Source organism: Cryptotermes secundus, unplaced genomic scaffold (genome assembly GCF_002891405.2).
Source record: "Cryptotermes secundus unplaced genomic scaffold, Csec_1.0 scaffold928, whole genome shotgun sequence".
In the NCBI taxonomy this organism is placed as follows: domain Eukaryota; kingdom Metazoa; phylum Arthropoda; class Insecta; order Blattodea; family Kalotermitidae; genus Cryptotermes; species Cryptotermes secundus.
The window spans coordinates 575,471-590,868 of NW_019738362.1; the positions used below are offsets into that span (position 1 = coordinate 575,471).

General features: G+C 46.0%; 1 protein-coding gene across 2 annotated transcripts in view; it reads right to left on the minus strand.

The window, feature by feature from the left end:
* LOC111870914 (ras-related protein Rab-7L1) overlaps positions 1–15,398 on the minus strand; it is a 140,259-nt gene that overhangs the window by 6,988 nt on the left and 117,873 nt on the right. The window contains exons 1-4 of one of the 2 annotated variants that reach the window (XM_023863546.2): positions 3,369–3,620; positions 2,302–2,483; positions 1,207–1,328; positions 7–227 (exon numbers count right to left, since the gene is read on the minus strand). In XM_023863546.2, coding sequence (XP_023719314.1) covers positions 107–227; positions 1,207–1,328; positions 2,302–2,483; positions 3,369–3,588 — 645 coding nt within the window. In that variant the 5' untranslated portion in view covers positions 3,589–3,620 and the 3' untranslated portion in view covers positions 7–106. Of the gene's footprint in view, positions 1–6; positions 228–1,206; positions 1,329–2,301; positions 2,484–3,368; positions 3,621–15,398 lie in introns of those variants that run through there. The other variant, XM_023863547.2, reaches the window with a different exon arrangement.

Sequence of the window (15,398 nt, forward strand, 5' to 3'; positions counted from 1 at the left end):
ACTCACTTCACAGATGGAAATGGTGACACTGTTTGCATTGTGTTCTCAGCTAATCAGGTTCATATGGGTAGTGGATGACCACAAAACGTGGACTGATCTTGTGCCATTAACATGAACAGTTGCTATGACATCGAGTGTATGGTCCAGGTCCAGCAAGTTTGAAACTGTTCGTTAAGAATGTGTGCCCTCCCATACCATCCTGCTGCATCATAAGATCCACAAGAAACCTACAACAAATTATTCATCTCCAAACTTGTCTTTACATTGTACATAAAGCAACCAACCAACTTAATTCATGTAGGATTTGAAGTTCTCACAGCGATGGTTATAATGAACTCTGTGTTCTTAGATATCTTGCCATGCAGTCAGGGGAACACCCTGCATTCATCTTCAGGGCCAAGGTAAGCAAGAAACCAGCATGATGCAGGCAGTAAGCAGAGCTCTGTTATCTGCAACATGCAGGGTCTTGCTTGCCTTATTCTTCAACCCTGAAGATGGAGGTTATACATTCCTCTAGAACATCAACCTCCCTCCAGAGTACAAGAAATTATAGCTCAGAAAACCAAAATCTTCAGAAGTGAAAATGTCTGTGTTTGATGATCACAATGATTATAAGTAGGGCCCAGATTTTGATGACCTGAAAATATTTAAAAAATGACCGAAAAAATCCAGAAAAATGACCAAAAATATGATCCAAAAATATAATATGCAGGGCCCGGATTTTTGTGACCTGAAAATATTAAAAAAATGACCGAAAAAATCCAGAAAAATGATCTAAATGAGAAAAGAAAGAACACTTCGCTTCCATGTTATTCACATTTCAGAAAACATATGAAGAAAAATTCCCTAAAATGGCCAAAAATGACAAGAAATACCATTAAAAGTCCAAAAATTTACCAAAAAATTACCCCCAAAATGAAAAAATTACCTTAAACCTAAAAATGTCAAAAAATTACCTATAAAATTTACATTTCTGTAACCAGCAGCTCATATCCGAGATTTATATATTTAAGAGCATTGCATAGGATACAAGGAAAAAAAGATGACATGTCATCAAAATCCGGGTCCTGATTATAAGAATGCAGAACCTTTCTAGGTGTCTCAGCACCCCCTTCCTTACAAAATGACAATGCACTCGCTTTCCTTACACTGTAAAACCTTTACAGTGACCTTTAAAATAGGAATATTTAATTCAGTTCCACTCACTTCATTGAATCATCCACCATGATTCCTTCTTTTGCTGATGTTTCAGTCCAGCCAATGAAATTGTGCTCCTTATACAATTCCTCAATTTCCATTTGGTCAACTTGTCTGTGTTGCAAGTCACACTGTATGGAGAACAGGAAGAAGAATAAGAACAACCTGCCTCCACTCCTCTACCTAACTGCAAAAATTTCTATTCTGTTTCTTGTTACAGTGTTGAATGCTGGGAGTGGACTAACGTGTCCATACACCTTCAGAGTCAAATTAGATTTTGTCACATATCTCACTGCAAAATGCATACATACATACATACATGCATACATACATACACGAAATGATAAATGATATAAACTCCGTCTCAAGTGCAAACAATATATTTTGTGTCTTTGATCTTGCTCCCTACACTACATGTTTCGGCCTCAGACGGCCATCATCAGGTGTATAACACTCACGTCGCTGTCAAATTTGGACAAGAATTTAAAGGTTTAAAATTAGAACTAAAGATTTTATTATGGTGCTATTACAATAAACTCAAAATTAACGTGTGTGAAGTAATCTACGGGTGGACAGCTATCAACGAAGTAGAAGCTGATAATAACAGGGAGAATGTTTTAGATGTTAAATTTTGAACTGGGTGCAGTGTGACAGCGACGTGAGTGTTATACACCTGATGATGGCCGTCTGAGGCCGAAACATGTAGTGTAGGGAGCAAGATCAAAGACACAAAATATATTGTTTGCACTTGAGACGGAGTTTATATCATTTATCGTATGGAGTGCAACAGGATGCTTAAATATAATATTATACACGAAATATTTCAGTCATTATATGAAACAGTTTTTCAGCTTGGTTCAGATTTAATGCCAGAAAAAGTAAATGTATTTATATTTTAAACTGAATCACAAGCTCTAATTGGCTGACAACACTCAAATCCAAACATGTATAAATTCAACATTTATACCAGGGGTTTCCCAAATCAAAGTTTGGCAGAAGTTCAATAATGAAAACAGGCAACAGACAAACAACACGTACCCGCAAAGATAATACTGTGTTAACACTACTTAGTCAATACATCAATCAAGCTCTGAGCTGTCCCACCTTATTTGCTAGAAGCATACATGGAATGGGGCTCCCGTCAGGTAGCCTACACTTCGAGTCAACATCTCTCTTCCACTTCAGACTGTTTATAAATGAGTTGCGGTTTGTCAAGTCGAACATAATCACGCAGCCATGGGAATCCTTATAGTACACTCTGGTCATCCATGTAAACCTTTCTTGACCTGTTGATTTCAAAGAACAGTTCAAAATGTAGTATCCACTTCCAGAACGGGCAAATTCAAGACACTTTTCAACACATGTTAAGATCGATTTAGTATTATCCTTCCATCTGCGCCAAGGTCTCCCAAGTTATCGTTTCATTTTCGGTTTTCCAACTCGAGTCTTATAACCATATTTCACGCATTGCAGCCTCCTTGATTCGATCAAGTCTATAATAATTTGTGAACAGTCCAAATTACAGGATCCTCAGTACGAGGTTGTGTATACCTCCCTCTTGCTTCGAAATATCCTCCTCAGAATCCTGTTATCGAAGAGCCTCACGCTACGTCCTTTCCTTCAGGCAAGATAAAGTTCAAAACCCATAACGAACATGCAAATTTACACTGTGCTCTTACACGTTCTACGGTTATTACCCTACTGCTCCTCTACACTATATTACAGTAAAAAAAGTAAGTAAGTAAGTAAAATGTAAAGCTATCCCTGTAACAGGCCTTGGACGCCAATAGGGTTGTGAGATGTTGAGGTTCCCACATTTTCTAGACAATCGGCTCAGAGATGGCGGCAAGGTTGTCAGCCCTACGCGCCGGCAGGCCGCCCTTTACCCCCAATGATATTTCTCGTACTCATTTCTGTTAGAGGCTGAGTCGACCCCAGGGCCATAGTGCGGCTGGAAGGATTATGTAAATCGAAAAAAAAAAATCCACCGCATCGGGACTCGAACCCGCGATCTTCCGGCTTGTAGCATAGTGCTTCAACCAACTATGCTACTGCGTTTCCCCCTGTATTACAGTACTCCAAACAAAACGAACTTGTGAACTGCTTGATTTTCTAACGTCGACCGATCTCTCTCAGAAATCCTTATTCTAACACTGCACACAATTCCTTACCGGCAATATCCCAGAGCTGCAACTTCGCAGTGCGCGTCTCCGACCACTTCACGACCTTCAGCGCAAAATCAACCCCCACTGTTCCTTTATAATCTCTCTTATACGAATTCTCGACGTATCGCTGCACGAATGACGTCTTGCCCACAGTCGGATCGCCTATGATGATGACTTTAAACAGCTTCTCTGGTGCGGCGGTGATTTCGGAATAGACGGGATCCATTGTCGCATGACCGGCACTGGGTTCAGGTACCAAATGGAACATTCTAGAGATAAGCCCCTCGGAACAGATGTGTCCATAATCGCCTACAACTAGCAGCAGTAATTACGTGTGTCTGCCGGACAGCGGGACTGCGAGCAGCACAAGGCGTCTACTTGACAACGTCGGCCTGAGACTGAACGTGCTGTTTTGCCACACTCGGCTTACTCTTCTAACCCGACGATGGAGACAGAGGGTTCCTTCGAAACTTTGGTGGCGATCTACCACACTGCACGGCTTCACATACCAGAATTTACTTTTCACTTCCTCCTGTTTTAATTAGTATCTGAAACGGTACTTCACCGTCAGCCTAAGTTAGGACGACAAGTATCACAGATGTCACAAAAAATCATGGGCAGACCACCCATCTACCCCTTCCAGGTTTTTGAAAATAAACTGAAATTTAAAAGGAAGAAAATACACTAAATATTAATGCCAGAAATTAAAATTGGTAAAAATACTCTTAAACGTCTTAAGGTCCTTTCACACGGTACACAACGCCACGGACAGACAGTGTTCTGAAGTACGTACAGTACTGCAAAGCGGTATGAGCACATCACCGACAGATACGGTCTGCCATATCATTGCCCTCTGCCACCGTCATGTCGGGTTGCGGTGCAGCAGCGATACAAGGGATGACAGACAAAATATTTCTTAGCTCAGAATGATGCAATATTCTGCTTGCTTTCTGCAGCCTTCAGATTTCGAATCCGCGACTGCTATCTCGTAGGCAGCATAAAACATGCGAGACGAGCAAGTTCGGTCTATCTCCAATTCAAAAACTGAAAGCTTATGGTTTTCACGGCGGGGACTATGAAGAGAGTAGTCTTCTGGGATGTGGCGCCGTGTTCAGTTCAGCGAGTCTCGAATTATGAGATAAAGCATAATGTTTTTTAGCATTACTGGGTTTTTGGACTATGCCCACTGCTCAAAATCCAAAAATCCCAGTAAACGTGTTATGTTATACACCATCGTGAGAACCTTCTAGAACCTACTAATAGTTTTATTTTCCCAGAACCCTAGAGTTTGTTAGAAAAGTGTACTGGGCACGAAGTACATGTTTAATTTTCTCTATAAAGTTTTTATTTGAATATTTTCTCGCTTATAACATTCAAATTCCGTGCAGTAAGACCAAGTCGTGAAGTAAAACTTGCGTTTACTTCTGTCTCACTTTAACCCACTCAAAAATTTTACTACAATTGACAGATACAGAATTACGTCAAAATCTGTTCGACGGTTCCGGAGCCGTCATATGTGGACGGTCAGGCACGGCGTAGCAGGTGGTAGAGGGGCTATTTCCACGGGGTTAAAGCGGCCGAGGCATGAAGCAGATCACTCATATCCACCCAGTGCCGAGGTTAACAATGTATGCAGTTATACCACCATTCCACCCATTCGCCCATCTGGCGAAATAGTGCTGGAGGACCCTGTATGTAGGCGAGAGCAAGTCAAAACATGTCTTACAACGAAATGTTGGCCGCGCCATAGCTCAAGCGGTTAGTCGCTGGTTTCCCACCGCGGCGGCCCGGGTTCGATCCCGGGTCTGGTCAAGTGAGATTTGTGGTGGACAAAGTTGCGCTGGGGCAGGTTTTCTCCTAGTACTTCGGTTTCCCCTGACAATCTTCATTCCACCAACTGCTCCACAATCACCCTCACCTATCATCTGGGGCAGGTACAATAGGCCAGAAGTGGCCGCAGTACAAGGGACTTAGTCCCACTCCACTAGCAATAAAAATGTTGCTCCAATGTAGCACAGACGTGTGTGCAGACTTGTCACAACTTGCTGCGGAACACAAACGTTACTGTACCAAGAAGAGCGGAGCCCACGTTTGGCCTGAACATAAACTACACCGAACGTTTTCGGAGAAATACAGAGTAAAACACGGACCCAAACGCATTTTATTTGTACCGTACTGGAGAAAAGAAAATAAACGGAAAATGCGGAAAACTGCTATCGTTGTTTCTGTCTGAAATGTCTTTGGAATTTCTCAAACATTCAAAAATGTATTCATGTGCTGTTGTCATGTTCATGTCATGTTGTTAAGTTGTTACACCTGCATCTGCACCGAACTTCTAAATAGTGACAATATCCAGTCAGCGAGCGCTGACTTCAGTTGTACGAGTTAACAGACACACACACGTCTTAGAGCGCCAAGTTTTGCGAGTGAATTCTTCTGAAACTGGCGATGTTTTAACGAAAGAGAAATGATAAGCGTAGAGATTAGGAAATGACGAGTAAAGAAGAAGACACACGCCTGGATGTGAGGGAGGCGGTGAAGGCCCGCTCTGATGCCCCAGCCAACAAGCCACCTAGCCTCTATTTCTTATTGCGTTTAAATGCCACCAGACGGTGACGGCTGGGCCGAGAGGCACGTGAGCCCACAGCAGGGGGCGGGATCCCCCGCCACATGGTACCTAGAATGCGGTTTGGCTCGTCTGACAATGGTCTGTTCGTCACCGCTGAGTCAACTGCACATGATCCACAGCAGCCCCGCGAAGATAGGGGGCACTGGGCCCACAGGAAACAAATCTTCGAAAAGTGATAATGCGGTCATACAGAACCTGGGAACTGCGACAAGCTGCATCTAGCTTCCTGTTGCCTGTTTGCGACATGACATGGTAGGCTCTACTCGAGGCACTATGTCATGTCCGTGTAGGAACTGAGGACTTACACGAGAAGGCTTCCAGGATAATTTAGCTCCAATTTCAATGGGAATAATTAATTCATCATCAGTGCTAGGCGTTGCGTTCTGACTATAAAGAAGCCAAGAAATCGCTATTATTATTATTATTATTATTATTATTATTATTATTATTATTATTATTATTATTATTAGAGGGGTTGGGTTTCCCCATGCACTTAGACCAGTTATTGGTCCATTGTGCGTCCCCCTTTAATTTCTACAGTCGCCATCACCTACCGGTACTGGTGCGTGCTATCAACCCCGTTCAGCCAACGAGGTCGGCCGTCGGTAGCTGATATTTCCCCCATCTACCAGAGGCACTGGAAACTACTTGCGCGGGAAATTGTTGCCTAATTTTGCTCAGAGGTCTCCTAGAGACATGAAGATCTTTTACGTGCCGTAAATCTACGACACGGCTTAAAGTCCCTCCCGGAGGATTTGTTCCATGAATTTTTCCGCCCTTAAAAATTCCACGACCTCCGCCGGCTTTGAACCCGCGTACCTTGAGTCATGAGGTGGGAACGTTACCCCTTGACTACGGAGGCCGCTAAGAAATCGCTAGCTAAACATTAGTTGTAAGCCGGTCACGGCAGCCGAGCGGTCTAAGGCTAGTACTGTCTTCGCTCGCTTGGAAACCGGGATCGTGGGTTCGAATCCCACTCAGGGCATGGATGTTTAGTTTGTGTGTTTTTCTGTGTTTGTGTACAGGTAGAGGCCTAGCGACGAGCTGATCACCCGCCCAAGGAGTCCTACCGAATGTGTAAGATCTAGAAAATCCGAAGTGAACGGAGAAGTTCATGGAGGTAGGCCTAGGCCCACTGGGGCTGTAGTGCCAAGGAAAAAAAAACATTAGTTGTAAGTTGGAAATCGCAACCAATGGACCGATGCTCTTGTGAGAAGGTAACACAGAAACGAATCACTGAACTGTAGTGGTTATCACTAACTTCATCGTAAGGTCTGAAGCTGTGAGTATGGACGTCTTCTCAGGGCTTACGGGTTAACAAAGCATTAACAATCGTAACAACACACAATGTTTTAATGTAGGCTGGAATTATCTACATTAACCCCTCGACAGCTGAAGTTCATCTAAACAATACTGTCACGTGAGAGATGTGATGCGGGTGTATGCCCTCCTACCCCTTTCAACCATGCGGCACTTCAGAATTAAGTACCTACTTCACAGTAAACACACGGAGTCTCCATTACAGAAATAATCGCTGAATATTCTGTGACACATAAACATATTGCGTGCGTAAAATCAGACTTCTCGAATGTTCCACATATACATACCATTGTGCTGTACTTGGTAAATAGGGTGTCAGAAGGTAATCTGAAATGGAGAAGGGTGTGTACTGGGGGTTGGTAGATGTCATGACCCAACGCAGCAACAGAAGTGTCCGTGTAATACGAACTGTGCCGGTACCAAACCGCAAGATCTAGACATGCCCGCTATATTGGAATGCCGGAGAAGTTGCCGCTATAGCACGGCGCTGCCTTTCTGCAGACATTTCTGCTCAACTCTTTACACTGACTAAGAGGTAACAGGCAAACGTCTCTGTGTTTAATTAAGCACTACGCCCTGGAAACGTATGAGATGAGGCATAGCTCCATCATTCTTGACCTCGGCAATAAATGGAGATGGTTTATCAACCTCATGCCCCGGCAGATAGAGCCCCAGAGCTGGAGAAGAGTAAGGTCTCTCGCACCCACCGGGAATCGATTACACGGTCGTCCAGCTTTTAGCCTAGTCGCTGTACAGACTGAGCCATCCTGGATCCCCCTTTCCATTGAGCATCATATAGCGTGTACAAAGAACCTACAAATATTTTTACACAAAAAGTCGCAACAACAAGATACTCCCGGAATTTTCACAGCTCTGTCCCTGAAGGGGGAAATTTATGAACAGTTCACGGACTTCCTGTGATTCGTTTATGCACATCACGCGTGGCAGTGCCAAGTCAATGACGTGTACAAGGCTGCTGTCCTCTTAGCGGTGCGTTTTGCTACTCTTTGTTCCTCTTATGTACATACGCTTAGAGTTCCGTTTCCTGAATTGTCCGCTTCATCGAATTACAGGAACCGCGACGGGCCAGGAGCTGGAAGGCCAGGGTTCGGTTCCCAACAGGGGCAAAACATTTTTCTCCTCTCCACAGCATCCAGACTGGCTCTGGGGCCCACCCAACGTCCTGTTCAATGGGTACCGGGAGCTGTTTCCCTGCGGGTAAAGCGACCGGGGCGTGAAGCTGACCACCCACCTCCATATATAGGGCCGAGGTCAACAACTGTGGAGCTACACCTCGACTCCCCATACTAGTGTCACTCCCACCTCACGAATTCGCACGGCAGAAACGCTGCTTTTACCGACTGTACGGAACAAAAGAGATGAAAATTTTGGGGGAGGGGGCTTACAGCTGTACAGTTCAAGTCAAATTTCAAACCTGACGATCGGAACTGGAGCTGCAGAACGCGGGGGGCGCCCGGAGGAAGAAACATGGCCAACTGGGTGCACATGTGACGTGGTGTGGGGCGCAGGCGCGGAGCAAGGACGCTGTAAGGACACGCTTTACACGCCACTTGACCTTCTGTCCCCTGTAGTTCGATCTCATTGTTCCACTGTGTTTACTGTTCGCCAAGACAGGCCAAATTTCAACACAAACATTTAACTAAACAAGCCACCGACATGCCGACATTACAGGTAGATAACACGATGTCCACCAGTCCGACAATATACAAACCACAACATCCACTCTGCACAATATAACTGTAACAATGCTGCGTGAGAGTAATGCAAGAGTGCAGCACTGAGCGCCGCACAGACTTGTTCTGCCGGTAGGGGATCTTCTGGGTTTCCTATCTTTCCGGTACCGGATGTACCCCCCACCCCCCATCTACACTAAATTCCATCTCCGAGCGTCGCCAATGTCTTTCTCCCGTTTCCTGTACCTCAAACTGAAAGCAGACTGCAACCACAGGATGACCAGTTCCATAGGAGAGTCCTTCTCGAGAAGCTGACAGTCGCCAAGGAATTCCTCGCCATGTTTACAACAGCCCCCACAGGACCCTATCCCAAGCCGGATGAATCCAGTGCCCATCACCATGTCCACCTTAATATTAACCTTCCAGCTAGGCCTAGGTCACCGCCCTTTCGGATTTCCCACTTAAATCTTGCACGAATTTCTTATTTCCCCCTCGTTCTGTCCAATTGTCCTACTCAGCAAAGGAAATCCTCCGCGTCACAAATAAGTGGATGGGGAAAGTCGTCTTCTGGGTTTAGGCGCCGTGTATTCTTCGTTTTGACCGACGTTTCGGAGGAACGTATCGCCTCCATCTTCAGAGCAGGTGAATGGCTTGGAATGCAGAGAGCAGTAGCTGTAGAGAGCTACTGCTCTCTGCATTCCAAGCCATTCACCTCCTCTGAAGATGGAGGCGATACGTTCCTCCGAAACGTCGGCCAAAACGAAGAATACACGGCGCCTAAACCCAGAAGACGACTTTCTTCATAGTCATCGCCGTGAAAACCTCAAAACTTACAAGTGGATGGGGGTTTACGTTATCACCACAATGAGTATTAACATTACTGTGTTCTGAGATAAATGCAAGAACTAGACCCATGCGGTAGCTCAGTTGCTTGAGGCACTATTCTACAAGTCGGAAGGTCGCGGGTTCGATTGCCGATGAGGTCACTAAATTTTCCAATTGACCTAATCCTTCCAACCGCACTATGGTTCTGGGAGGTAAAAGGCAGCAGGCGCGTAAGGCTAACAACCTCACCGCCATCTATGAACCGACTGTCTAGAGAAAATATGGGATCCTCGACGTTTCACAAACCTTATGGACATCCACGGCCTGTTGCAGGGACAGCTTTACCTTTAACTGGATCCATTCCAGATCTCTAATTCGAAGTAGTATTCCTACCCTGAAAATGGAGGTAGCACTTTCCTCCGAAACGTTGGTACCTATCTACTAGAGTACCCAGTTCAGCATTCTGGTTCTACGCCCTCCGGCACGCAACAAGCTGTACGCGTGCCCCAATTCCTGAAGCAGAGCGCAAGCGCGGGACAAACTTCGAACAGAAACATAAGCTTATGTACTCACGAGCCTTGCATGCATGTTACATACAGCAGTGTGTACCTTGCTTATTAGTGCTCCTGTATGAAATGAATGTGCATTGCCCCTGTATGTACATAATTCATAATCGTACAGCACTTAACAGCGAGACAATGTGTCATTTGTTCGCGCGTGACACTGCTCGCGGCAAAACACGCCGTCTGAGGATTCGAGCGCACACACGCTCCCTCAATGCTACAACCGCATGCGGCGTACAGGTACCCACTGGGTATGAGGCTGTGTGGGCCTCACAGACACTCTGGAGGCTGTGAGGAAGAGAAAATCTCTCGGAAATCGGATCGTCCAGCGCAGTCACTATATCGACTGAGCTGCTACTCCTGTTAACTGTCTCCGGGCTCCTGCACAGGTCTCTGTCTATCTGCAACAAGTTTTCTGGCTGCTCATTGCTTGCTTCGTTTACTCTTCCACCTTGAAGACGGAGGCAGCACGTTCCTCGGGAACGTCAGTGAACCCTCAGTGAACGCCCACATTAACCGACTGGTACATACTACAGGCACAGCGCTTTAAGGTGAAGCATGTGTACCATCTGCCTTAACACACTGAAACTCTGCATTCTGTCCACGTAGTGTGTTACGTATGGTTCTCACAAGGGCCGCGCCATACCTCAAGAGGTCAGTCGCTGGATTCCCACCACGGCGGCCCGGGTTCGATCCCGGGACTGGTCAAGTGGGATTTGTGGTGGACAAAGTGGCGCTGGGGCAGGTTTTCTCCGAGTACTTCGGTTTCCCTTGCCAATCTTCATTCCACCAATTGCTCCACAATCACCCTCACCTATCATCTGGGGCTAGTACAATAGGCCAGAAGTGGCCGCAGCACAAGGGACTTAGTCCCACCCCACTAGCAATAAAAAAATTGTTCTCACAATAAACAGCGATTATTTCCCTAGACAGCATTAACCGGTTGGGCTCTATGGTGATGACGTAATGTGTTACCTGTGAGGTACGAACTGAATTGTTATATATTACTTAGAAGATTTTCAGTCTTTAAAAACTTAAATATGCAGAAGCGGTTCGGACTTAAAGGGTGCAGACACTTGAGTCCCTCGAAAAGGAAATCCGTCGGCATTGTTACAGCACAATAGAGCACACCTTTCCAACAGACCACCCTCCCCCCAAAAAATAAATCCACCTGAACACAGAAACAGGCCCACTTTCAGAGAACGGAAACCTGGACGTCGGATATGTCCACCCAACTGCGACCCCATCTTCGGAAAGAGACATCCGTCTTCAGCAAGCTGATCGTATCAACGCGAAGAAAATGGGCCAGGCACGTAGGACAAAATACACATGAAATGACGGAGAATGTCTCCGCAACCATCAGCTTCTCAGGGAGAACTCCGTTGAAGTTTGAATTCCTGAAATTGTTAATGCTTCGACTGTACCCTGAGAGGAGAACTGTTTCGTGTCGCCCCTTGGACAGCTGTCAGGGGGAACGCGCCCCTGCCGCTGCGGTCTCCACATGTGCTACAGATGCCGCGGTCCCCTGCGAGTGCTGCAGCCCGCCCAGGGATGGCAGAAGCTGCGACACACAGATCCAGGTTAGGTTATTCTAAACTGCGGGCGACAGATCAAGGGATTCAGAAGGAAGCGGCAGTGGCCGCCTCGAGGTGCAATCACAGTATTTGCCCGGAGGGAATGAGGCGGCTTTCCGGCGAATCAGCCATACAAAGCGGTCGGAGGGTAACGGTAAGTTTGTCCCTGTATTTAATTATACATCAAGCCCTGAAGGCACAGCTCCATGTATTCATAGGTACTGGATGCAGATGGGCGGTCAGCTTTACGTGCCAGCTGCTTTATCGCCCGGTGCCCATAACACAGGACGGTGGGTGGGCTCCAGGACCGGTCTGCATGCAGAGAAGAAGAGAATATCTTTCCCTTGCCAGGAATCGAATCCCGGATCTCCGGTTGTACAGTCCATACCGTAGTCACAATATTGACTCGGCCACAGAAAGCCATGATCTGCTTTATGCTGATTCTTGATTGAGGCCTGTTTCGTGACGCTGTCAGTAGCACAGAAGGTTCACCTGTGGAAAGAAGAGGTAAAGTAAAGGGAAAGCTATCCCTGTAACAAGTCGTGGAGGTCCACAGGGCTGTGAGATGTCGAGGCTCCAACATTTTCTAGACAATCGGCTCACAGATAGCGGTGAGGATGTCAGCCTTACACGCCGGCCGCCCTTTACCCCTCAGGAAGATTCATGGTACTCATTTCTGTTAGAATATGACTCAACCCCAAGGCCTGGAAGGATTAGGTCAACTGAAAAATCCAATGACCTCATCGGGAATCGAACCCGCGACATTCTGGCGTGTAGCATAGTGCCTCAACTAACTACGCTACCGCGTGACCGGAAAGAAGCAGTCGTTTTCGAAATCAAGTTAACATCCCGGCCTAAGGAAACGCGAGAAAAACGTCAGTCAGAATAGTCGGTCCTTGGGTCGATATTTGTACCCTAAGATCTCTCGAACACGAAGCAGAATTGCCAGACACTCCACGGCGACTCTCAGTCTCAACGGTTTCATGTGATCACTTCCAAACCCACTACATTTACATGTTCTGATGTATTAAAATTCGTGGTCCAGAATTTCTTGTCTTCTGCTTGTTTCGGAGTAAACAATGAACTAGCCCTAACAGACAAGACACTCAGATTTGGAGAAACTCACAGTCGTTCACCTGGTCAAGGGACTCCCTACCTTCTGTGGAACTGTGCAGTGTTCATGTAAGAGCCCGTCACTATTCCCTATCCTTAGCCAGTTCAATCCAATCCAAAAACTTTACGCACTAGTTACTGAATGGTTTTTGATACTAGCTTTACATCCATCTACTCCTATATTTTCCAGAGTAGCTTCTTCCCAGAATAAGGCTTTTCAGAGCGCGCACGAATAATTCCGCTCGCTGTTTCGTCACCCCTGTAGAGTTCCCCCTCCCCTGACGTGGAGAGCGCCGGGCGCACGCCTTGCAGCTACTTGACACAGAGGTCGTGTGCTGCCTGTTACAGCCCCCAAATTCAACGGATGTCTTGCCTAGCACTGATTGCTGCTTCAAGGCGAGTCTGTAGCGGTCTGATTTGGACAGTCCAGTTTCATTAAACTGAAACTGTAAGCTCAAAGCAACGTCTATCGTGCATAAGAATACTTTCACTGATCGCGTAGATACGAGTTTTAAATGCTTTTAATTTAGGGGCATTTAATTTTGATCCTTTCCAGAAGTCCTGGAGGGGGCGTATGCCTGTCCCCCTCCCGCCTGACCGCGTCACTGCTCACACTTAGCTGAACACAGAGCTGAACAAGGGAAACGTACAGGCGTGCGTTCTCTGCGCCAGTCGATCGATTCGCCTGTACGCCGAATTTCTCATACTCACAACTAGTGAACATCTGGAATGAAGCAGCAGTAGAAATTGGCGTTGAAATTTAATTGCGGTTCTGACTCTTCACCCCTGAACCCCCCCTTTACACGAATTACATGAAGCTGTCTGATAATTCTCGTGGACTAACTCAGTATTTCGAGAAGATCGACGTGTTGAAACAGCCAACATTTCGCTTCCTTGCCCTTAAAAATCAAGGGTTATATTTCATTCAAATTTCCAATAACCTAATCCTTCCAGCCGCCCTATGGCCCTGGGGTCGACTCAGCCTCTAACAGAAATGAGTACCAGGAATCTTCCTGGTGGGTAAAGGGCGGCCTGTGCGTAAGGCTGACAACCTCACCGCCATCTACGAGCCGATTGTCTAGAAAATGTGATAGCCTCGACATCTCACAACCCTATGGGCCCTCACGGCCTGTTACAGGGATAACTTTACTTGCTACCCGTGTATGCAACAAGTACGCGTCCACGTAAGATAACTGCGTCCACTCTTGTACATTACAGAACTTCAGGAGCAGTCTGTAATCATCATTGCACCGAGTATGCACGCTATCGACTTGAAAAATTCTGGAAACAGCTACATTTATACTGAGATATTAAACCTGATAGGAATATATGCAGGATCTACACGGTGCTGCTATCTAGCGGTAGGACTACGATATGAAATTGTTTCGGTGGACACTGCAATACCACCTCAAGTAGGACAGACACAGAGAGATAAACAGATAAACAGATATTCAGCCAGAAGGAAAAAAAAAAGAGAGAAAAGACAAGATGGACAAATTAACAGAGAAATAACGAAGCCTCCCACGCCGGGCACAAGTGTGAGCTGATCCACGAGGAAAACCTGTTCCGATTTCATTGTGGGTTTCTGACGCCATTGGAAGCCCACTTGTCCTATACAAATATTTCTCTTAAAGACCAGATACAAAACCGTAAAACAATCACGGGACAAGAGCACATAAACACAAGCAATATCCATGGACATAAACTCAAGGACTTCTCAGCTGCAATCATTCCTGCACGTGAAGCGAGCAAGGTCCCTGATTGGCCAGGCAAATATAGGAATGTCCTGGTGCATAAGGCATACACTGCAAGTTCTATAAAACCATTTAAAAGCTCGCTCTTTACGACCATTACAAGGAGACTGCATACTTTATATACGTACAGGTGGGTGTGCTGAAGAGACAGCAAAACCTCGGTCATTTCTCCGGAGTACATACACACTCGCGCGTGTTTACCCTGAACATGGCAGCACGTGTACAATGTAAGGTAAGGTCACACGTTACTGGTTCCTCAACTTGGCCTTCATATCAGAGACGCAATGCATTCTCTGCGAGGTACGCGGTTTCTCTGCAACAATCTCACCCCAAAGCAGCCCCTTCATCGCTTATGTCAAATTGCGACTGAACACAGTACGGCTCGGTTCATTCACCAAGGCTCTAACCTCCCTACAAGGACGAGAGGGTAGTACCTCTCCCGCCGTTTCTCTTCTTCCCTCCTCTCTCTCTATCTCTCCTTCCACATTTCAAATACAAAATACAAAAAAATAAATAAATAGTTTAACTTAGTACCTGTTCGAACACACTGTTTCACTGTCACTT